The sequence below is a fragment of the Myzus persicae genome, unplaced genomic scaffold (assembly GCF_001856785.1).
Source record: "Myzus persicae strain clone G006 unplaced genomic scaffold, MPER_G0061.0, whole genome shotgun sequence".
Taxonomy (NCBI): Eukaryota; Metazoa; Arthropoda; class Insecta; order Hemiptera; family Aphididae; genus Myzus; species Myzus persicae.
The window spans coordinates 75,730-100,786 of record NW_019103651.1 but is presented as its reverse complement, the minus strand read 5'-3'; the positions used below and the strand labels follow the sequence as shown (position 1 = coordinate 100,786).

Here is a 25,057-nt window from a genome sequence, read left to right as displayed (position 1 = left end):
TTACAAGAAAAGGTCCATGAAATTGCTGTACGGCATGTTTATAATACATTTAAAGCTTTCAATGGTTGGTTAATTTTAAAAATAGACAGAACATCGCTTGAAATCAAGTTTGTGATGAGTCGTACAACGTAAATTCCGACAGTGTAATAGAGTGGAAATCAAAAATATTTGAGTTCATAAAATATTATGGTGCATGTAACATTTACAATTGTGGTGAAACCGGTCTGTTTTTTCGTGATATTCTAAATACAGCATTACAACTTAAAAGAGAGCAATGTAAGGGCTTGAAGTTATCTAAAGAGAGATTAACGATTTTATTATGTGGGAATATGGTCGGAGACACGGATAAGCCTCTTGTGATAGGAAAGTCAGCTAAATTAAAATATTTCAAAACTACCCTAATTTGGTGTACTGATAAGAAAGCTTGGATGAAACTTGCTTATTCAGTTCAATTATATTTATTCAAAGATTATAGAAAATTCATAGTAGGTACTCTTAGATAATGCATTATGCCATCCAAAATTTACATTACCAAATATAAAACTTCCTTGGTTCCCACCAAACATAACTTCTTTAACTCAACCCATGGATCGAGGAATAATTTATTGCGTTAACATATTATATTACCGTATTTTTCTTATGCAGTTTTTCCAAACTTCCTTGGAGCAATAGACGGTAAACATATAGCAATTAAATGTCTGCCAAATTATATATTATTATATATTATATTATACTTTAATTACAAAGGCGGAATGGGACAAATTGGCTCCACCAACTGGGCACGGCCTACTCGTAGCAGCTAACTGGGTATTGTGAAAAGTAGGTATGAGTCAAGTGAACGCCAGGAGAGCTGGACGCTAAACAGCTAATTACCCCATGGTTCAAAATAAGACTAAATGTGATCCACCTATAGGCGTTATCATTATCCACTCATTATCATTAATGTATCTTTATGGCTTCGTCCGTTAGGTATTAATATAATCGTATTTTATTTCATTGTCTCCACATGCACGCCATTGTACAGTAAGCTATTGTGCAGCGCCCTACATCTGTCAACGGTCGACCGACTCGCACATACGCATTTCACGACACATTATCTGTTTGGGAATTATTTTGGTTTTATATATATGAAGCATTTAAAAAGTTAGTTAATATTTGTCCTAGACCAATTATGAAAAATTTTTTTAGATAATATGTTTAGCCAACTTGTTATTTTTATTTTATGCGCAGCCATTTAGCAGGCCGTTGTCCCATATTGTGCATACTGTACTCATTATGTTTTTTTTTTTGTTAGATACAATCAAAAGAATATAGGTTAGCTTAATATTGAGCCACAACTTTGGGATATGTGGGCAGTAGTGGTGCAATGCTAGACATTCACACGAATGTTTATTTACTTCTCGCAGTAGGTACATATTACTTCACGTGTTAAATCAATTGCCTATCGCATACTTCTTAAAAACAGAGATTCCAGCACACTTAAATGTTCATTGTTTCGTGTTAAAATAATATGTGTACAATGCCAAACTAAATAAAGTTTTTGTTGGGTAGCTTAACTTGCAAAACATAAAAAATATTTTAAATACCATAACTTATACTTATTTTATTTAGCACATTATTGTTTCATGTCGCCTTATATCTGTTTTTTCATCGATCTCGAATAAATTAATACAATTGTGTATGTAAATAAAATACATGTAAATGCAGTAAATTTATTTTTAAATATTTATATTGATAATAAGTATTTTTACAATTTTATAAATATCTGGACACATCAAGTAAGTTAATCTTAAATCATCGATAGTGATAATTTTGGTAATTAATACTGATATTCGGCAACTTTTATGCATTGGCCGTAATTTAGGTTATATATACTGTACATACAATTCAACGCATGGGACACTTAAAAAAAAATGTCACCAGGGATTGAAAATATAAGGGTTGATCATACAAAATCGAATATTATTTAAATATAAAAATAAATTGATTAAATGACGTTTTTGGCAAAATTAAGTATAAACAAATGTACTTTGTAATAAAAGAACATTGGAATAATTACCAAACAATAGGTTTCTACCGTGAGCCAGTAGAAATAAATTACTCAATTCATATAAAATACATAATATACCATAAGGACGTTACGAACTCAAGGTTAATAGAATAAACAATACACTTAGATACAGCATAATAATCTTAACAATTTAAATAAATAGCAAAATACAGTGTTTAAAAAATGTTTTTTTTTTTTAAATCACGATAGGAAGAATCAACGAAAACATCAAACAAAGTAAATACATAAAACACAAGGCCGTACTTAGGGTTCATAAACAATCTAAAATAAGTCGATAACATAAACGTACTGTTTTTATCATAAACTCTTAAAGATGCCTAGCGAGTAGTATTAAAATGAAAAAAAATCTGCTTCGGAAATTTTCTGGAGCGAGTGTTCATATCCAAATAATTCCTACCTAAATATGACCTTCAGTATATGCAGATGTTTACCCATAAAATGTACAAGATAGATAATAAAATTATAACAATGTTTTAACCTAAAAGGAATGGCAATCATACAAATAATAATAATCAACCACATATAGCATTAAAATTAGACAAACACTGCGGTCGACTCGTTGACTGGATAAAATTTGAGTGATCTGACGTTTACGAGTCATGTTAAGCTTGAGATATTTTGTTATTACAATAGGGTGTAGTTTCCAACGATATCCCAGCTTCGGTTGAATTGGGGGTCAGCGTCATCGGCACAAACGATCCACACCGTTGTAGTGATCGTCAATGATTAAAATTAAGTACCACACAAATATTATTGGTCAATTCAATGATTGTTTTTTCATCTTAAAGGACATATTAATATACATATGGAAATTAATGTTACAGAGTCCGGCAATAGTTGCTAAAACTCAGTCGATTCCAAGGACATTAGTTTGTCTTAACAAATCTTATGTTGTACGGATCGTCACATAGCTCTGGATACCTCTCAGTGTCTCGGATGTATTCGCCGTCGAAACCATTTGCGTAGCCCAATTTTAATATGTCATCGATCTCGGCGACCGACCAGTCCTTGTTTGTGGGTAAGCCCAATCTTAACAGATCTCGTTCCCTGTGCCAAGCCTTTCGCATCACAGACGTCTTGGCATGATGCAACAGTCGCTGTTTTTCGTGCTCCAACGTTGTGCCGTACCTCAGATTTATCACTGTGTCCGCACAATGTATCCGCACGTCTACCATCTGGAAACAAAAAAACAAAAAATTGCTATAGATAATGTGAAAGCGTCAGGAAATTTCAGAGCACTGTGGCTTAATTGGTAACTCACTGAGTCCTATTATTATCAACATTTTATAATCAAGGGTAATGTACCTATGGGTACCTATGTGTAAATTGGTCTTAAAATATTTCATAATTACTACACACAACCTCTAATATTATTGTGCTGTATGTAGAATCGTTTTTCGTATACAATGAGATATCATTGAATTCAAATATAACACATTCATTATAATGGCATACTCGACAACTACTATGCATTAGAGAGATTTCCACTTGTCTGCATTTTTCTATTAAACTTCTAACTTTTACAAATTGAAAAGTAAGAAAAATAGCTTTAAACTTAAAATAACAACTTGAAAATATCATTAAGCTTTCCTGGTCTGTACTACATGATAATTTATATTGTTTATCCTCTAGATCTATGATATATGATTTCTCAGAAAGGCCGCATAGCAACGTTGCATAAAAATAATACATATAATTGTGTTATGAAAATAGTCGAACCGATAAGGACAGTGAGCAATAGTATTTGATTGAACCTAGGAATATCATTAAAATTATGTACTTACCTTTCCAGAATTGTTATCTGAATCTTTTTCATGGAAAGTGGTGTTCATCTGTGAACCAAACCTCTTCAATTGTGCCTTATCTTCGTTGGCATGCCTAATGTCTTTTTTAACGAAGTAATAAGCGTCTTGTTGGGCACCGTGCATCACTAAGCTGAATGGTAACAAGAACGTATCGTTGAACACTGAGGTGAACACATCCTTATAAATGGGATTGGCGTTTGGAACACTTTGCACAATCACTCGGCCGTCTGATGATCTCGATATATGAATACCATTACCAAAAAGCGGTGCTAAAGATGCTCCCGGTTGGATGCCGTGTGCTTTGGGACCTCTATCGGCATTATCTTCTAAATCGTTCATGTAGAACGTCATCCACATTGGGTCATAATATTTCGGTTTCTCTTTGAATGAATTGATGATGGGGTCAGCGTGAGTTTTTGATTCCGGAAGAGACGTAAGTTTTCGTTTGTTTAATAGTTTGGTCAAATGATTGAAATAAACGGACGTTATATCCAATGGTATATTTCCAAGACTTGCTGACATAGATGGTAATAATGATGGGAATGTCGATATGGACTGTGGCATCTGAGGCATGAGTAACTTCAAGTCGTAGCCGACCAGAGACAACCAATATTTTTCATCTATAAAAAAGTTTTAAACTATTTTTAGGATGATTAAAAAATATTTTTTATTTATTATTTTATCTATATTTATATATTTAGAACAAGCCCAAACGTAGTAACAGGTGATGAGATTTAAATAACATCGTAGTTAAAAATAAGACTAAAATTGAACTAAATACTAGAACTGGCTATTGAGATAAAATAATAATACATAAAATGTGTGGCGAAAAATAGGTCGTGATTTGAGCCATGTATGAGCTGGAAAATTGGGGAGTTAGTCTAGAAATTATTCATAGAGAAGGTGATTTGGGATTAGACAAATATTTGAGTGTGTCGTTTTGGGGTTTCGAGAAAATTTGAGATCGAAGTTTAGACGAATCGATTTTACTTGTATGGATATTTGAAAGGAAAGAAAGATTATACGCGTACCTGCGATCAGCAAGACTGGGGAGATGTAGAAGATTTGGACTATGGAATGGTCATTAGGTAGGAGGGTGAGGGATATTGAGTCTAATAGCCAGCATTCGAAGGACACTTCTCTGAATTGAGGGCGGTATAGAGAGTGAAGCCTAGGAACTTGAAAGCTTGACAGCATATATTTTCAATGTGTTTGGTAGGAGAGGGTGGGGGAGAGTTTAAAGCCGAGGTCACGTAGGCGCTTATAAGGTAGCTTGATAAGTACGTTATTTTTTTAGGTGGATAAAATGAATGGTGTGCGCGAGAGGTAAAAGATTAATACCTACACCTCATTTGGGGATGTTGATAGTGACACCAAGCATCTTGCTCCAAGTAACCAGTCGGTTGAGCTCATTTTGTAGGAAGAGAAATTCATTGATTGAGGTTGTGTGAAGAAGTAATTTATTTTCATCAATGAATAACAGAAGATGGGAATTGAGGAGAATAGAAGAGGTGGAATTGATGATAAGTTTGAGAAGATAAAACAAGCACTTTGGTGGACACCATATGTTAATATTTTGGAGAAAATATAGAAGAGTAGTATCCGTGAACAGATACATAGATGGACCAATTGGTAATGAATGAGTTTAACCAGTATAGTCGTGGATTTCCGATACCTATGAGGTCAAAAGAGAGATTCATAAGAGAGTACATTCAGATTCAAGGATATGGAGACAAAACAGATTTAAAGAGGCTAGGCGACGTGCCTATAGTCATCTGGGCCCACCTACTTACTATTTTTAAGTGTTTAAACAGCATGGTTAACTTTGTCAATAGAAAAAATAACACGATTTGGTTAGAAAGAAGTTTTGAGAAGTGAGATTTAAACGATGAGCTGGTATTGAAGCGGGCTGGATATAGAAGAACTCCGAGGTATCTTAAATGTTAGAACTGGTAAAACCATCTATTCAAGAGAACGTTAAAGATGATAAAATATTTAATTATTGTTCTATTGAATTTATAGTATCCAATTATGGTGATATATAAGAAGAATACGAAATTATACAAAGTATATGGTTGTATTCCAAGACAACATACCTCAAACAATATATTGTAACTATTTAATAATTTAAGAAATATATTTTGTTAACCACATACCTTTAAGGTATTGTCGAGTAGGCATTACATTTATTGGATCATTTCCATTGAACCTGTATAAATGTAATTGTTGGGGCTCTGTTGCACGAGCCAGCATGCCTTCCCATTGAGGTGACATCCATTGTCCAACGAGAGGATCATAGACTTTTCCATTGGGCATATGAACCAATGATGTAACCTGTTTTTTGATAAAAAATACTATTATATTCACAACTATCGTTTATCCGAAATATTTAAACTATCATTTTTAAATGATCGTTTATTTGTAGTTAGTATAATTGAATAATATAAATTAAGTTTAAGAAATTTTACAATATTTCTGTTCAACTTTAAACAATTATAGTATACTGTACTATATTTTGCTTTTAGTCTGGTTTGATTTAAAAAAAAAATAAATAGGTATTTAAGAACAATTTAAAAGGCTTAAATAAATAAACAAGTTTTTTCAAAAATGTTCTTCTGGAAGCATCACTATTTAAGTTATAGTAGATTGAAATTACGATTAAATTTAGTTTCAATTTTGTAATGAATAAAAACTATTAAACAATTGTGACACTTCAAGTTAATGGGTTACTGGTTTACTAAAAATAGTGGTCGTTTGATAACGTTTCAGTTATCATGATTTACCTGATCTAAGAGTCCACCACAAAAATCTATTGGCAAGTATAAATACGGATTAGAATCATAAACTATGTGCCCGTATGGAGATCTCATAATTTCTCTAATGCCTTCTCCATATTGATTGAAAATCATGACAGGCGTTCCACAATGGTCAGTAGCTACATAATACTTATATCTATGTACTTGAGCGTAAATTAAAAATCCTCTATCGTCATATGTCAGCGACATCAATTTTCCATCTCTTGGACTAAATATATTACTGACCTATTTTATGGATAAAATGGAGTCAATACATAATACTTTAATTTCTGTGATGCAATTTACTTACTTCGTTTGGATTATTATGATTAGTATAAAAGAACTGAGTCACATTTCCGAAATTATCTTTTCGCGTACTAAGTCTATTGAGATGATCGTAGAAGTAGCGTACATCAAAACGGCCTCTTTTTATTGCTCTCACCTAATTTTTTATGAAATATTATTTACTTTTACTTTTTTTCATATTTTAATATTTACCAAAAGTCCTTTAGAATTGTATTGAAATTTTTCTTCTCTAGCATTTTGCACAACGAGTCCACGGTTATTATACCTATAAAGTCCTTCCCCGAATTTTTCTATTCTATCCATAACACTGTGTTCCATAGGTATCATATTACCCCTAAATATAAATTAAATAAATATTGAATTTGTTCATAATATGTGTGTGCGTGTGTGTGCGTTTGTGTGCGTGTGTGAATAACAATTATTTATGAAATCACACACATACATAAATATACATATATGTATATTAGTGAAATATATTATTATAATATGCACCTGTACGTCATGGCGAGCATATTTCCATTTTGATCATATTTAAAGCTCCAAGGCTCTTGTGCTTCCACCGACATTAGTTGTCCGTCGGCATCAAACGTGTAGTTCTTTACGATTGTATAAGTGTTAACTCCTACGTTATGCGTGTAAGTACGTGATTGTTCAATTCGACTATCCAGATTGTACATAAACTCCATGCGAAAAACTTCCATCTGGTGTATCGTGACGGACATGTGTGTTACTTGGAAATAGTCATTTGTTACTCGGTTAAATATACCAGTTCCATCGGTGAGTCTTGTTATGTTTCCGTTTGTACTTCGCTGTGAATTAATTACCTATTAATCGTTTCCACACATTTTGGTGAAAATAACTCACCTCAAATTGACCCAACAGCTGTTTGCTGCCAGTAATCGGGTTGTATTCAATGCGATTTTCTTGTAAGGTCTGCCCACCAATGCGACCTTCAATTAAAATTACTCTAAAATTACTATCGTACTCATATGTGATTTTGGCGTTGCTAAGACCAGTTTTAGGCCCATAGTCAATTCTCTCTTCAATTAACAACCCATCGTTATACTGATAGTCCCATCGATATTCAAAATCAGTTTCAATATTTAATACTTGACTAGGCAGCTGAGTGTTTGGATAGTATTTAACTTTTGTAATACCATCTCCGTGTACTACCTACATATTATAATATTATAATCATATACATTTTAAAATAATTATAAGCATATTCGTGTTTTGAATTATTCATAAATTTACCTGAGATAATTGACCGGAACTACGATATCTATATAGAACTCGGGCACCATCTCCAGGATACACAGTTTGGAGTAGCGCTCCAGTGTAACTATAATGTTGTAAGTATGCTCTCGTCGACCCAGGAGGAGTATATGTGTAACGTATAAATCCCAATGACGTTTGTGATGAAAATGAATGTTTAGTTCCAGATGGCAAAACAATATTTTTTAAGCCACCAGATTCGTCATACAAATACATAAACTTTCGATGGGTAGAAAGTTCAATTTCAGATATCTGCAGGGAGTACCATAGATACATTTATAACAACAGTGCTATTATACGGTTGTATCAAAAGTTTATTTAATTTTAAACAATGAACAAAATTAAATAACAAGTACTTGCCTTATTCCAATTGTTATAAAGATATTTTACAGGACCTCTATGGCTCAATAGCTTTTCTACACACAGACCATGGTGCGTGTACTTGTATTGCTCGTTTATTGCACCCCAGCTCCAAGATTCCAGGCGGTTGAATCTATGAAAGCATTTTTATGATTACCCTAAATTTCAAAGAAATAGTTTTTTTTTATTCTTTCACCTATCATATGTTATATTAACACTGTGCTTTGAGTGACCAATTGTCCAGGATAAGGGCAGGCCGTTCTGGCTGTATGCAATGCTGAGCAAGGAAGTCGATGGCTTATCACTACTATAAACTGTCTCAATTCTTGTGTACTGGTTATAATCAATTATCAGGACGGTACTATTATTAATCTAAATAAAAATTCGTAAAAATAATTAAAGGTATTAATAATTTAAAATAAAATATTTACTGTCAATTTTCTTCTTATAATAAATTTGGTTGAGCCCGCGTCTCCAACGAGTGAATATGTCCACAACACTATATTAGACAAGGTACCTCTAGAGGAAACTTGTCTATTAAAAACTGGCAACATTTCGGCTTCCACCGGCAAAGATAGTTCTAATATAGGATGTTTAGATTCCGCAAAACATTGCACTACTTCGCCAGATCTGGAGCGGAACATAAATGAACCGTTTTTGAAACTTATAGCTTCACTAATGGCAGAAGCACCTAATACAAATAAGAACATATTACCATGTAAACTATTATTATGTTTATAATATGGTAATAAAATTAGGACTTACTATTTTTCACAATAAGCTTTTTGTAATCATTCCCTTCCATTTTGATGGTTATGTGATCTCTGCGACCATCTAATGATATCATACTAATGGGGTTATGCAAGGGTGTTAATACGTTAACTTCAAAACCATCATCTTCCATTGATATATGAGATGAAAGTTCAAAAACTTCACCCGTTGGAAGCACAACATCAACTAAACGCCCTAATTTATCGTAATTATAAATGAATAACGATCCGCCCTGCTGAAAAAAATGTATTTATTTAATCATAATTTTTTTTTGGTTTTATCTAGTAAGATGCATCAATAACTTTATTATCTAAGTTATTACTGAACGTACTTCCGCAGTAGAATCAGAACGACTTGTAAGAAGTCCGGTACTGCTATCGTAGTTAAATGTTATTTCCGATCTCCCTTTTTCTGAAAATTTGACAAGATTTCCAGCACCAGAAATCACAAGTTCAGATTTATAATCCTGTGAATTTTCTATAGCACTCACCTTTAACAAAATAGGGACTTTGTTTAGGAAGTCGTTGCAAATACACTTTGATCAAATAAACTTACCACATTACTATAGTCTCTCAAAAAAAGCATTTTGTTCCCTGAACTATCTGTCACTGTTGACAATTTTCCAAAACTAGTATTCTTAGAATACAAGAATGTATATCTTACTTGACCAGTCATTAAATCGTGAGTAGCCGTATGTTGCCCGTATCTATTAAAAATATAAATTTCTCCAGTGGCTGGATATGGTATTTGAAACTCACCATTCATAACATGCGATGGTAAATATGGTTTTAGAGCAAGAATATGAAGATTACCCTAAAATAGTTTTAAATTTTAAACAATCCTTTTTAAAATATTATTAATTACAATGTACCTGATCAGCAATATTAAGCACACCATCTGGGGATGCAATAATAGCTGAAATCGTTGTAAATTTTGCAGTGATTGATAGTAAATGTTCTCGGGATCCATTTCCACATTGACAAGTAGTATTAAAACTGTCACAATCGCATTGCCTAAGTTAACATAAATAATTTATTTTATTTTATTTCCTTACTGAATTCAGTAAATATTTTCTGAAATAATTAATTTTGACTTCAAACGTTCCCTTTTCTTTCTCATATTTTACACAAAATATTCATATTTTTTTTATCGTATATGATAATTATTTCCTTATAACGCTCTCGAGTAGAGAAGCCGTCGAAGACATTGGATATAGTTAAAATAAATAAAATTGGGCCTCAGAATTTGTATAACTTAATTTACATTATTATTATATTTATGTTTTAATTTTAGGAAGGATAACCCTCAAGGGAAAAGTACCTCCCTATTTTGGTGATTTTCAACACAACACAAAAAAACCTTTGTTTTATACTTAACTTATAAATATGGGGTTATTTACAACAACATAATTTCATTTTTGCTGGTTTATAGAATTAATGGGAATTTTTATTACTTCAACGTTTTTTAAAAAACATTAGTTTTCTATGTATTTGTCTTTATTGTGAGATTTTATATTTACTTTTGTGGATTTTGGGTTTGCTGATAGCCAGCAAAGTGTGATATGTATCCAGCAGAATTGACGACCTTGATAGTGTTGACCTTTCGAGAATCACTTTGGGCTATATATAAATCACCATATGGACTGAACGTTATGCCCAGGATGGTACCCAAGGCCGTTTGAGTGGCCTTCAATGATTCTGTCATTACTTCTTGGTTTTCATGCAATGTTGATTCTTTTCCACCCTTGTCTACTTCATTCCCCGAGTAACAGTGTAATGGTGATCCTGCCACTATTTTAACACGATGGTCTTTGGTCACTTTTAAAACTACTCTATCGTCAGTGATATGCAAACTTTCGTCCAAGGGATTCAACGCTAAATTAGTAGGCCATTGAAGTTGCACCTATTAAAATAATATATTAAAAATATAAATTTCATCGAGGTAATACAATTTTAACATACTTGTGAAGTCGGTACAGTAGTTTTACAAGGCATTGGTTGCCAAATATTATTATGCTTATGATGGCCGATAAGTGTATGAATATTTCCATCACGACTAACCACTCTAATATTGGTGCCGTCAGCTAGGTACATCGTCCCATCTGAAGATATTGCAATACCTAAAAAAAGTGATTTTTATAGTTCAATCTTTAAAAAATTACTTCAAACTTAACATAGTAAAGATGAATTTTGAATTGTTAAAATGCACAAATAAATACAGTTTTAAATCACAATTCAAAAAATATTTAATTTAATAACTTATATATTATTGAATATACCTTCTATGTGTGATTTTCTAGAGGAATGAAAAATAATTCTAAATATGTCATAGGAAGGTCGTTGTCAATATTAGTTTATGCTTAATCTTAAAATAATACTCTCACACATATTATAAGTACATATCTTATTGTAATATTTAAAAAAAATTATCTTATATATCTTTTATTGATCTTTTATTTTTTCATTGAATAGACAATTAGTACCATAGTAGTCAATTCTTATTGTATCATTTGAAATAAAATGAGCAATATAATGTCTGGAGATGAGTATTTAAATGTATGGTTTAATTTATAATAAGTAATCCATTAGTGCTACATTATATTACTTTTCAAAAAGGTGGCCAAAACAAATGAATGATTATGTTTTTAGTTAATAATTACTAGCCACAGACATAAGTTGGTTATTTCAAACATGTAATACCTACTATGCAAATTCATTTTTTTTTTTTAATATTTGTATTCAAATACATATTACCTATGCTATACATTTTAAATTTTAATACTTAAATATTAGGTTAAGTTAGGTAACTATAATTATAACTGACTAATTTCCAAACCTTTAGGATTCGACAATTTTGCATGAATTGCTTTCCCACCATCGCCACAACTACCTTGATCACCTGGTATGCAACGTTCTCCTGAACCAACGTATACCTCGTAGTTTATTGTAGGGTCTACTACTACTGAAGTAGTAGTTAACACTCGAAGTATTTGATGCTTTTCAGGATCAGAAACGTACAAATGTCCATCAGTAGGAGACAAGCATAAATAGTATTGATATGATACTTGAGTGGCACTGAAAAAAATTTTGCATATTTTGTTATGGGTACATAATATTTTTACAGTTGTCTAAATAAGCACCTAAGTTGTAATACTGTAAAAACACTTCCTTCTGGTGTCAACTTTCTAATAAGATTAAAGTCTCCGACATAAAGGCTTCCATCAGGACCACAGGCTAATGCTAAAGGTGATAACAGTCTTGTGTCCTTGGCAAGTCCGTTACAATCCTTACAATTCAATGGCCTTTGCATACCTGTACCAGTCACGACGTGTAATGTGTGAGGATATTGATGTTTAAAGTACAATATAGAACCATCGCCTTTCTGTAAAATCCCTAAAAATGTACAAATCGATGTTATATAAATTTATTGATTTCAGGTTTCCCAAATGATATAAACTGTTTTCTAAGTATTCTTGTTAATGAGTCAAAATGTATACTTAGTCAAAATAAATATTCAGATGTTACTATTTTCTATTAATGTACAATTCTATTTATAATATCTACATAGCCACGTAGGTACTTTTAAGTTTAACTTAATATACGATTTGATATACCTTCGTGAAAGTTATAATGGTGATGCACATCTAAACTCCATCCACCTATGTCTGATATATCCACATCAAAACCTTGTAGCACCGCCATTTGTACTTCCCACACGATTTGATTACAGCTCTTATACTCGTAACCAATTGAAACTTTTGCGTTTGCGATTCCATAGACCTATTATAAATGAATTAGTGCAATAGTGTTTATTAAATATAAATTGTCTCACAACGAATATATATATATTGTAAATACACAATGGACTAACGAACATTTAACTATATAAAACAAACTAACTTTTTGTTTGTAAACATTTCGCTTATCCCATGTGAACGTGTATTTCAAATTAGGATCTGCCTCAAGCTTATGATTATAAATTGATCCTTCAATTTCAACAGAAATATGCACAACTTCTAGTAGTGGCGATATATCAGATTGAGTGAGATGAATAATTAAATACGAATAATACCCCGTTGCCCAGCTGCTTCTATATATTAGATTCAAATTTGAACCAGGAATACCAATACTTTCTTGAAGTAACTAGAAATAAAAATTTCAATTTTACAGTTAATACTTTTTATACAAAACGTAGATTTCAATTAAACATTTACTCAAACAGTAAGTGTTAACAAAAATTAAATTGTTTACTGAAAATTCTTACATTTTTGTTCTACAATTGATAATTTTAGATTACTGAACTTAATGTATTTCCATTCAACGTAAATAGAAAGTAGGTCAATAGACAACAAGTCAAATAAAATAATTAATACTTAAAGAGGACGCTACATCTGAGTGTGTTATATCGGCCTTACGAATGTACAAATTTGTATTTTGTAGTTCCAGTTTTGTGTAATAAGGTTTTTCAATAGAGTAAATTGACTTCACTGATCAAATTTAGGTTTTTTACAATATTTTAATTTTTAAGAGAGTTTGAAAAATGTTTATATTGTAATATTTTACTGTTGGCGTATCCAAAGAGGTGTTTGGACGTTATGACACTTCTCTTGAGCAGTGCCATATTATTAAATTATTACACAAATTAAATTTTAATGAATACCTATTAATTTATTATTATCATTATCTATTGAATGTTACAGACATAATGTATAAATATTTTTGTTAATTAAAATCAAAGTTATTGTTTATATATAAATATTATATAATATTCATAATTAACAGTTACACGCATTTTTACAAAAATCCTAGTTCAATAATTGTACACTTAACCATATATAATATAATATAAAACTCATTTCGGTGGAAAATTTTACCTGCGTTTCCGCGAATATCACACTTTTTCCTGGCATGCCTCCGATTTTCTCTGGCAACCACGTAGATACAATTTGTGGATTTTCTTTGTGATCAATGCACGGTGTTACATTGTAAGAATTATGTTCGTATAGACCTATGCATATTGCATATATTAGTTTATTGATGAGGTTATTGACTTTGGTATTGGTAAAATAATTATCAATGAACGCTACCATTTGAGTCCAACGTAGATTCTTTATATGAATCCATTTCCTCGTTTATTGTCATTATTATTGACGGTAAAGATACAATCTGATTCCAGGGCACGTACAGTGTTTTGGTCTGGGGCCTGAACGGGCTTCGTTGAAACTGAAGCGTCACTGCTTCACCGCCGTTGACCATTACGTCAAACCTAAGCACGCACATATTCATTCAATACATTTCTAGGGACTAATATTGATTGATTGTATTCACCATCCACCAGTTCTAGTTAACGTAAATCCAAATCTTGAATCTCGATCCACTGAGACTCGAATGCCTATAATTCCCAACCCCTGTGGTGACAATACTTGGCCCCGCACTACAGATACTCGTCTAGAGAAAAAATACATTTACATATTAATACAATTAGCACCTACTAAATAAACCAAGTCACCGTCGAACATATGTTATTTTCTTCTAAAAACATTATCCCAAAAATATTATACAAACATTAGGTAATGTTAGTGTTTATACTTTTATAGTTTAAAAAAGTCAAATTTAAACCATTTTTAATTTGGTACTTAGATAACCTAACATTGAGAGTAAATTACCACTTTAATTGTCATTTTTTTTTTTAAGATTTAGTTATTATTTGAATACCTAGTCACAAAAATGATAAATTAATTGAAATGATCGATTTTGTTAATTACCTATAAAATGCATTTTTAAATATATCATAGGAAGGTTATCTAGATGTATTATGTACAAAAACACATTATATTTATTTTAAGAAATTGTTGGACGTATACAAGAGTTAACAAATATTACTCTGTAATTGTGTACCATAAATAATTGAACAAATCTATAAATAAAATACAATTGTATACTATATTAAGAATTATTTTTAGTTTTAAAACGTAACCAAAAAACTAATTCGATATAGATAGCTAAAAGAAGACCAAGAATAAAACATCTGAAGATACCTACCACCTTCATCTTACATGTAATTTAATTTTGTTAAATATTTAACCGATTTCAGTTTTTTTGTTTGATTATTTGCAAGTTAGGTTCTAATAGCATTTAAATCTGTAATTATTTTAATTTTTAATGTACAATCAAATTGACTTACAATATTAAAGAAATTCAAAACCAACCACTGTATTGGCCAAAACTATAAACAAAAACTTTAAGAATCGGTCCTCAAAAAAATACTGTAGGTACAATTGTCAAAAACATAAAAATATTGAACTTCAATGTATTATTAAACAATACTTAAACAATAACCTAACTCTATGATCAGTCTGATACAACAATATTTATCATAAGAAGTTCAAATAAAATAATAAATGTACACAGAATACAATTTTTGGAAAATAAAATTTAAAATTATTTCTGATAATAATGTATAATTCCGTATGTCAAATACATTTTAAAAATATTAGACAAAAAATTTAAGCCACGGAGTATATTTTGTTATTAATATTATTTGTGCTTAATGTTTATTTATATTTTATAAATGTCATGTTCAGATTTTGCCTTGTTTGATTTACATTATTTAAGTAGCAGTGATATCTAATAACATACGACGCTAACTGTATTTTCCAGATTTATTAAATTTCAACCATTATTATATGTGACACCATTTATTATTTAATACCATCTTGGTAACTCTTGTACTTTAAAAATAATTATATTTTAGTTTGTCTATGGTTAGGAGCTAATCAATAAAACCATTTAGTGGAAATATATTGACTACCTTTATTTGGTAACTAATTGAATTGGTTTTAATTTAATTAAAATTAAGTTTTATGTTAAATCTTGAATATAAGCAATATTGGTATAATCGGGTAGTTATTAGTTTAATTTTAAACAGTTTCCTATGACCATTAAACAATGTTTTTGTACCTACTACCTTTTTTATATACATAATTTATTTATTTACAGTGAATAGAAATTAAATAAAACTGGTAGAAAAATATAATCAATAAGTTGGTAGGTAGCATGGGTTAACAATTTAGTTTATAAGTAATGTATATAATTATTAATTAATCATACATTTTATTAACTGTCATTAATTATTTTGAACAAATTTGGTTATTCCGTTAATTAGTGTTATTACACAAGCACACATGGAACACAAGACATACCTAAATAGGTATCCAACAATTTTAATATTCCAGTAAAATAGCTTACAAAAAAAAAAAAATTAAAGTTTAGGTAATGAAAAACCAGCAAAATCAAAACTGATTTAACAGTAATGTTTGATCAATTGCAATAATAAATTATAGTTTATTAATTATAATGTACCTATAATGTGTGCGTTTTGCAATATTTGACTTTAATCTCTAAACATGACAAAAAAACTTTACTGAATTGACAATTATCATGTGACACAATGAAAAAATTAAGACACTTACGAAGGAAAATTGTAATTGAAAAATTAAACGGTTAGTAAAACTATGGTAATTAAAAAAAAAAATCTAAAAATATTGGAAGATACAAAGACGCCACAATTCAACAAGCAACATTTACAGGCGCTGGAATAAAATTGATTTATTTCCAATTCGGCTTTTGGCTTTTTATAATAAACTATAAAATAAATTCAAAATCGTTACTATTTTTTCAGTTTACTATTACGAGTAGTTGAGATGTAATTATAAGTGCAAATAGATATTAACTGCATGTTTATAAATTATTTTTTAATAATAGCATATTTTATTAATCGATAAACAAATCCATACGTATGACCGCGATAGTTATCAACGCGACATTTAGGCCATACCTATTATACGTCTTCTAATTGTGAACGATTCTATTTTAATAAGTAGATAATATCTGCATATTAGGCATATTTACAAGTAATACTATCATAATTCATATCCCATTCATAGATGTTTGTATAAACGATTTACAGTAGTTTAATCAGTAGGTAATTAAACAATGGTTATACCGTTCGAAAATTAAACAAACATTAATTTAGGTATTTATTTACAATGTTGTTATTTTGATACATAATATAATATTATAATATGTACACGTTCGCATGCAAAAAGCAAAATATACCTGAACAAAAAATAAAATAAAAACAAGCATAAATTAGGCAAAATATTAAGCCGAAAGTGTTTGGTTTCAGAAGACTGTTGCGTAAAATGAAGTGCAGTACCTACGTTCTACAGTTATTCTAATGACATTTTAAATAAGCATTATTTCGCGTTGTAGGTGATAACAGAAACACAAATACATGCAATAAGTAAAACATTCGTTATGGTTGGTGTTGTTAGTTTAATTTTTTAACAGAAACACAATATTTATAATATACCTCACATACGAATGTACACACCAAAAATGTGAATTAATTAGTTGGATAATAAGAATAGTGAGAAAAAACTAGTTGCAATCAATGTAACATCGGTGAAATCATAATTTCGATTGGATTGCCCAAATCACGGTACCTACGCAAAAATACACGGAAATCGTTGACCCGATCGAAATGTATAAAAAAAATACAACCTATTCTACAAACAAATGAATCCAATACTAATAATAATACATAAAATAAAATGTACCTAATCATTACTGTAATTTTGCTAAATGGTCAACTTTCAAATCAAATCTACATTGTTTCCGATTTTTACTGTAGACAAATTGAATAAAGTAATGTATGTATCAATGGGTGTTTAAACAGTAAACACGTAAGAAAATTACACAGATTTTAGGTAGGTAACTGGCTCTTGAATTTTTGAGACATTGCTGGGAACTGCCTATACTACGCATTAAACAATTGTTTTGTTTTAAAGTTTAAGGCAGCAGCATGGTATACAAATCTATTTCATCATCAGTAAAATCTTGTACATTTTGTAGAATTTTGAGTTTATATGATATTGTGATGAAAATATAATCATGTGTAGACAAAAAAAATACACAATTTGGTTAAAATATCCGTAAATGTACAATCGATGAAAAAATATAAAAGATATGCATATAAATATCCCCCAAAAAATAGTGATATTGAAATATTTTGATATAATATAAAAATAATAATAATAATAATAATAATAATAATAATAATTGTCTTGGGTAAGTACCGATATTGTAATCACTTTATAATATTGCCCGCGTTATCGATCCATCCATCTTAAAAATTACAATCGTGTAACAATTCATTTTTTGTTGGTTTGTTTCTTTTTTTTTAAATTTATTTAAATAAAAAAAATAACCTATAAAACAAAATATTTAATATCAGTGCTAAAATGTTTGCTTCTAATGCCTATATGCTAATTACTACTGGACGACACATTTAGAGACACATATGACACAAAACAAAGTTGTAGATACCTGTATTATACTTGTAAACATATCGCAAGAGCATCAGCTGAGGTTATCTGTATATTATAGTAATTAATAAGCTAACCAAAATGTGTAAGTATAGTATAAAAAACAAACTTGTATACAAATTCGATCAACAGCGTAATTTGTGTTATTATTATTATTATTAATATCAACGAAGTAGTAACATTTGTAAACATTTTGCAGGTGGAGTTTTACTATACTTATAGTTAACGTTTTTTTTTCTTTTAACCAATTTAATAATCACATGCTTTTTTTAATCCCGTAAACGACATCGACACCAACTCTGTACATAAATATTTCCCATGCTGTTACCTTATACCTTTATTTGAATAGTTAAATGTTCAATTGTTAAATCAAATAATATAGTTTATAATATTATAAGATACTAGAAGGGGAGTTTTTATTATAGGCAACAAAAATCTACTCATTCTTGATGAAGTTACGAAAAAATAAATATTACAATAATCTGGGTTAAAAATTTCGCAAACAACAAATTATAAAATTATTATATATATTATTATAATCAATTAGTCATTTCTTAAATTGTTTACCAAAATGAGAACAAAATGATGAGCAATCTGACTATGTGCTGTCAGAAAAAAAACCAAATACAAGCTTTATGAAATATTAAAAAAAAAAACCAAAAACAAAATTACAATTTATAATTTGTAAACTTACCCAGGTGTAAAGGAGTTCCAAAATTCACTATGGTACATATTCGTTTCGAAGTGTACGAGGACGGACAATAGAAAAAAAGAGAATGAAAAAGAGAAGGAATATTACCAAAATACCATTTTAAAATATATAAAAAAAACATCTTATCATCTAACTCTTGTGAGTTCAAGACATCTTAAACAAACCAAATATAGAAATATTGCACTGGACATTGGATTAGCCCAAGTGACGTTTTGTAAATTTCAATTTCTTACAAACGCAAAAGTATGGCGGAGTTCGTTGGTAAATGATAAAATAACAGTTTAATTAACTTAAATTTAATAGCATTTATTAAAATCAAAGAACGAAATTTCTAATAAATATATTTGTTTAAGATGTCTAAAAAATTGTTCTTAAATCATGATAAATTGTACAGGTACTACATAGATTTTTGAGAAACATTAATCATGTGATTTATACTTTTATGAATTGTGTTGCGTGTTTTAGTTTTATTACTTTTTTTTTTTTGGTAACAATTTAAACTATATAATAATATACCATCTATCTTAACAGCGTTAGATTATTTTATTTGTTCAACTTTATTATGTTGAAAATTCTATTTAATAACCAAAACGAACTCCACCTGCATTTTGAAAAGTCTCGTAATGCACGTTTTTCATATGTCGATCTTGATATTATCAAGCTTGTCGTTTCACAATTACGTAATTTAAGTGTAAATGTGATTATGTAAAATATACGTATATATACATAATATAATATAAATATGTATATTGTATATATACTTATAAATATATATAAATATATATATATTGTTTTTGCCGAAAGCCAAGCCTTTTGGAACAACATTTTTATTCAGAAAAGGGTACTACACAGGCAGCTACGTATTACAAATAAAGTAAGAAATGAGTCACAAGTATTTTTTTTTCGAGACGTACACAATGGAATTTCGACATATCTATGTAATAAAAGCATTAACACACACAACACAGTGTTGAAAATAAAATAAGTAAAACAAGTAAAATAACAATAAAAAAAAAGATAGTAAAATCTATCCAACCCCATACACCTAAACATATTATTATTACTTATCAATTGTATCCCAATGGAATAAAATAAAATGCTCAATGAGAGTAACATAACATGGTATAGAAGTCATAGTGTTGTACCAGGTAATATATTTATTAGGTACAACTTATGAGTAATGTGAATTGAAAAACATTCGAAATACAATAAATGCCTAGGTACTCTATCAATGAAATGATCACTGGGCACTTTTTCAAAATATCTAAATCGTTTATTTTTAAAAAATACATAACGATATTTCATGGTTATAAATCGACTATAAAATGAAAATAACAACTTTTGGAATATTTTTTATTCACAGGCGCTTATCAAATACCTACTGAATAAAAATTTAGAAAAAAATACGAATCCGAAACTAAAAAATGATAAATTAATTTATCATTATCCTTTCAGTCTGAGACTAGCAGTCTTATCTACGGTTATAGTTGCTAACAAATGAATAGCATTATAAGCTTCGAAGTAAATTTAAGTAGAAAATATCCTTGAAATTGTTTCATACTTGGACGGCTAATGGTTGTATTTAGGTACACACAACTTAAACTTTGTGTGAGACATTAATTTGTTCAAATTTGAGAATCTTAAAAAATAATTGTATCCAACATGTGAACCATTATACATTTCTTTAAATTAGTGATTGAAATATGTATGTATTATGTATGAATAGGTGTAATGACATAACCAAACACTTACTTCTCTCTATATTCATCCAAATGTGCATAGCTTTGGACACTATGCTCTTCTACCAAAAATTTCACTCTTTGATAAAATGAAGCCGTTACCGACGGCGGCTGTTTCCTTAGTAATACATCAAGAGGATCATTGGAAGCTAAACACATTATATGCTCAGCACATGAAGCAGAATTACAGCACTCGCTATCTGAACAATCAGTCATTCCATCTAAACAGTATATATGTTAAATTGTACATTACAAAACAGAATACCTATTTAATTAAAAATATTATGTTACAATAAATAATATACATTTGTTTAGTCCCTAACTTTAGTGGTAAAACCACGAGTCATAAATAATTTAAACATTATGTAACAATATAATTTGTAGTATGGTAAACCTACTGGTAGATACCTACTATTTAATGTTTTTAAATACTCATAGAGATTAAGCCACCAGTCATAGGCTCAAATATTGTTTGATATTTGGAGGAAGGGGGGAGAAATGGCTATATAGCTAAACCTCTATTATATTAATATTGAATAAACTTAAACAAAATTTAGAAATGTTAGGGGGCATTGACATTATTAGGGGGCTTAATCACTAAAGCTCCCCCTATATCCGCCTAGGTCACTGGGTAATTATAATTGAAACAAGTGATGAGGAAAATTAGTTTATAACTTGCTATCTTGATCTTGACATAATGTTGTATTTTGCAAAATCGAGACAAATATTGTAAATAAGTAATAGCAAGACCAAGAACAAAACTTGAAGACTTAAGTGCAATACTGGAACCAAAGAGTTACAAGATTCTAGTAGTGTTGCTAATAAAATACGAATTTTAAACTTGGTACCTATATAGTACATTTATAGTCAAAGGATACCGAAAAGTAATTTATCATTATTACTAGGAAGGTAACGCCCATTTTGTAACCCGCATAAGTACATACTGTACATGGATGTTGACGTGTTTTAGTGATGGTTGCATCAAAGAAATATGTTTCAATAATCACCTGATTAACGTATAATTTTAGAGTGGAGTATTTATACATTAGGCATATATTCATATTAATAATAGGGTAAAATTTGATGGACACAAAACTATCATACAATAATATTTGTTAAATTCCTTAATATACATATATCTATATTCCACGAGTAAATGTAAAATATTCTTCTTTCTTAAATCAAATGCGGTTTTCGGATGAATGAATAAGTTATAATGAATTTTTTTATTTAGTTAAAGTAACTGCCAAATTAGCATAAATGCAAATAAAGTTCCACTTCTAAAAACAACTGACCACACGCAAACAATTCCTATATTTGATGAATATTTTAAAACGATGTAAGTATTTTAAAATACTTGGATTTTGTAAACTGTGTGCTTTAGTTAAAAAAAAAAATAAAGTACGTATGAATAAAAAATAAAACACTTTAGGACTAACAAAGAAATGTTAAAAAAGAAACACTAACACTTTTTTGTCAAAAACCATAAACATCTCGTATGCTTTTATGACCGATTTTCTCAAGTCAACTGGACAGTGAATGAGTTGTTTATGTTTTTTTTGTACATAATATATATTATATCTCTCAGCAATACGAAGACTAAATCAACAAGACTAAGAATGCCAAATGTTTGTTTTGCTCATCACTAATTGAAAAAAATGTATACCTTCGTCATTATCGATTTCGTCGTTGCACTCCATTTCTAAGCGAACCGAACAGCTTTTTCCTTCCCATCCATCATTGCATACGCAACTGTACATGTTGTTAACCAAGACACAATTTCCGTGATTGCCGCAACCGTTATCGCAACCCTCTGAAAATATCGAAAAAATTGAACTCATAATATTATATATTCTGTTTAGAATAAAACAATATTGAATTATAATTTATATAATGAATTTAGTTATTATATTTAACTCACGAAAAGTACAGTGTTTGCCGTTCCATCCCCTAGAACATACACATGTGCCGTTCCTACATTGTCCGTGTTCAGAGCATCTCTCGTCACAGGGGAGTTGATCACATTTATCACCTGTCCATCCAATATCGCATTCACATTTACCTTGATCACATTTCCCATGTGGACCACAGTTGAGATTGCATAAAGCTAAAATCAGTAATGTATGAATATGTTATTAAATATTTAATTGCACGACGTGTGAAAAATACCTTGTGAACAATCTGGCCCGGTCCAAAATTTATTGCAAATACAGACCCCCGTTTCTAAGTCATATGCACCATGGTCTGAACAACGGGGAAGGCATTGGAATACTTGCTTGTTCATTAATGAACAATCTTCGCCTTGCCATCCAGCTTTGCAATAACATTTACCTGATACACAGATACCATGGCTAGAACAGCTTTTATCCATACAGTCCACTGAAAACGAAAATACATTTTATAATCAAATAATAAATAAAAAGATCGCAGTACCTTCGTCACAATCATCCCCTTTCCATCCTTGTTGGCATTGGCATACGCCGTTTTTACAAACACCGTGTCCAGAGCAATCAGCTAATCTGCAATCAGTTTCTGGTATGTCACATTCTGTACCTTTCCAACCTTCTTCACAATGACAAAGACCTCCACCGTATTTTCCGTGGTTTGAACACAACATCGGACATACACCTTTATTGGGTTTTTATTAATTAATACAATTTAGAAAAATCCGATAAAATCGAAAGAAATATAAAAATTAAAAGATATTTACTTTTAGAACAATCGTTTCCTTGATATCCATCAATGCAGTCACACTTTCCGAGATAACAGGACCCGTGTCCAGAACATTCGTTGGGACAAGTCGTTGAAACATCTTCGGCTTCTGCGATTTTAAGTACTACCGTATGTGGTCGGAGATCGTCGTTATAAATCGATAAAAACCATCGACCAGTGTCTAGGTATTGTATTAATGTCACATTAACGACCAAAGGATCTTTTTCAATAACATCTGCTGATCTGCGACTTAGCCTGTTGTCCAATCTACCCCCCTTAATGAATTCCGAAAAATCGTGTTGGGTTATACTAGGAGCTACGTTTCGTCGACCATATACGGCGAAATTAGCTCCCCATGGCAGTGTTAGGTTGAGCCTCATAAACACTGGTTGTTTATTATAAAACTCCAAGTTCCAAAAATGATATGGATATACATTGGAACTGTATGGAGTATTGAAACTAGTTATCTCCAAGACTGAGGGCCATTGATACCTAGTATGTTGGCGATGCAAATCACTTTGTTCGTCTTGAGCTACATCGCTTTTAAATTTACCACGTATTGACACATTTGCAACAGTAGTCGTTGTCAATGGCGGAGCTGAAAAAACGATTTTATGTATTATAACTTAAAAGAATTTATATGGAAAAATGTATTTCTACATTTTTTGTAAAAATGTATTTCTACATTTTCTAAAAAAATGTATGACGTTACTAGAAAAATATAGACTACAAAATTCTTATTAATTTAAAGTAAGAATTTAAATGTTCGAGGACTCATCTAAGATCAATTGCCAAATCCCGAAATTTTTTGATTCGATGGTCTAATAATAGAATAGAAATGATAATAAAGCAACATATGAACTAATAGTTAATCTTAATAGTTTTATTTTGTAATCTAGTTTCATCTAATAGGCTCAATCCAATAAATAAACTTTGGTTATTTAAATATCAGTAGAAGATAAAATATGTTAAAAATACTATGTATTAAAAATGCAACTATCCATGAGAAATATTCAAAAAATATAATACATATTATATTGACAAAACAACAGTAAACAACTCACATTTATTTATTTGCATTTCATAAACAGTCATTTTCTTAGAATGTAATTTTTACAATGAC

The 25,057-nt window shown here is 30.3% G+C and overlaps 1 protein-coding gene across 2 annotated transcripts in view; it reads right to left on the bottom strand.

Moving 5' to 3' along the window:
* Window positions 1-1,711: 1,711 nt before the first annotated feature.
* Window positions 1,712-25,057, bottom strand: part of LOC111034980 (teneurin-a) — a 38,239-nt gene continuing 14,893 nt past the window's right edge. The window contains exons 4-35 of one of the 2 annotated variants that reach the window (XM_022316446.1): window positions 23,933-24,532; window positions 23,656-23,850; window positions 23,392-23,601; window positions 23,144-23,329; window positions 22,889-23,035; window positions 21,236-21,443; window positions 19,466-19,492; window positions 14,711-14,830; window positions 14,470-14,648; window positions 14,257-14,390; window positions 13,283-13,525; window positions 12,997-13,162; window positions 12,523-12,775; window positions 12,219-12,457; window positions 11,345-11,502; window positions 10,903-11,285; window positions 10,255-10,396; window positions 9,939-10,196; window positions 9,715-9,873; window positions 9,378-9,615; window positions 9,044-9,303; window positions 8,809-8,984; window positions 8,613-8,745; window positions 8,232-8,504; window positions 7,842-8,150; window positions 7,470-7,786; window positions 7,170-7,311; window positions 6,982-7,113; window positions 6,660-6,917; window positions 6,033-6,210; window positions 3,856-4,496; window positions 1,712-3,246 (exon numbers count right to left, since the gene is read on the bottom strand). In XM_022316446.1, coding sequence (XP_022172138.1) covers window positions 2,938-3,246; window positions 3,856-4,496; window positions 6,033-6,210; window positions 6,660-6,917; window positions 6,982-7,113; window positions 7,170-7,311; window positions 7,470-7,786; window positions 7,842-8,150; window positions 8,232-8,504; window positions 8,613-8,745; window positions 8,809-8,984; window positions 9,044-9,303; window positions 9,378-9,615; window positions 9,715-9,873; window positions 9,939-10,196; window positions 10,255-10,396; window positions 10,903-11,285; window positions 11,345-11,502; window positions 12,219-12,457; window positions 12,523-12,775; window positions 12,997-13,162; window positions 13,283-13,525; window positions 14,257-14,390; window positions 14,470-14,648; window positions 14,711-14,830; window positions 19,466-19,492; window positions 21,236-21,443; window positions 22,889-23,035; window positions 23,144-23,329; window positions 23,392-23,601; window positions 23,656-23,850; window positions 23,933-24,532 — 7,373 coding nt within the window. In that variant the 3' untranslated portion in view covers window positions 1,712-2,937. Of the gene's footprint in view, window positions 3,247-3,855; window positions 4,497-6,032; window positions 6,211-6,659; window positions 6,918-6,981; window positions 7,114-7,169; window positions 7,312-7,469; window positions 7,787-7,841; window positions 8,151-8,231; window positions 8,505-8,612; window positions 8,746-8,808; window positions 8,985-9,043; window positions 9,304-9,377; window positions 9,619-9,714; window positions 9,874-9,938; window positions 10,197-10,254; window positions 10,397-10,902; window positions 11,286-11,344; window positions 11,503-12,218; window positions 12,458-12,522; window positions 12,776-12,996; window positions 13,163-13,282; window positions 13,526-14,256; window positions 14,391-14,469; window positions 14,649-14,710; window positions 14,831-19,465; window positions 19,493-21,235; window positions 21,444-22,888; window positions 23,036-23,143; window positions 23,330-23,391; window positions 23,602-23,655; window positions 23,851-23,932; window positions 24,533-25,057 lie in introns of both variants that reach the window. The other variant, XM_022316445.1, reaches the window with a different exon arrangement.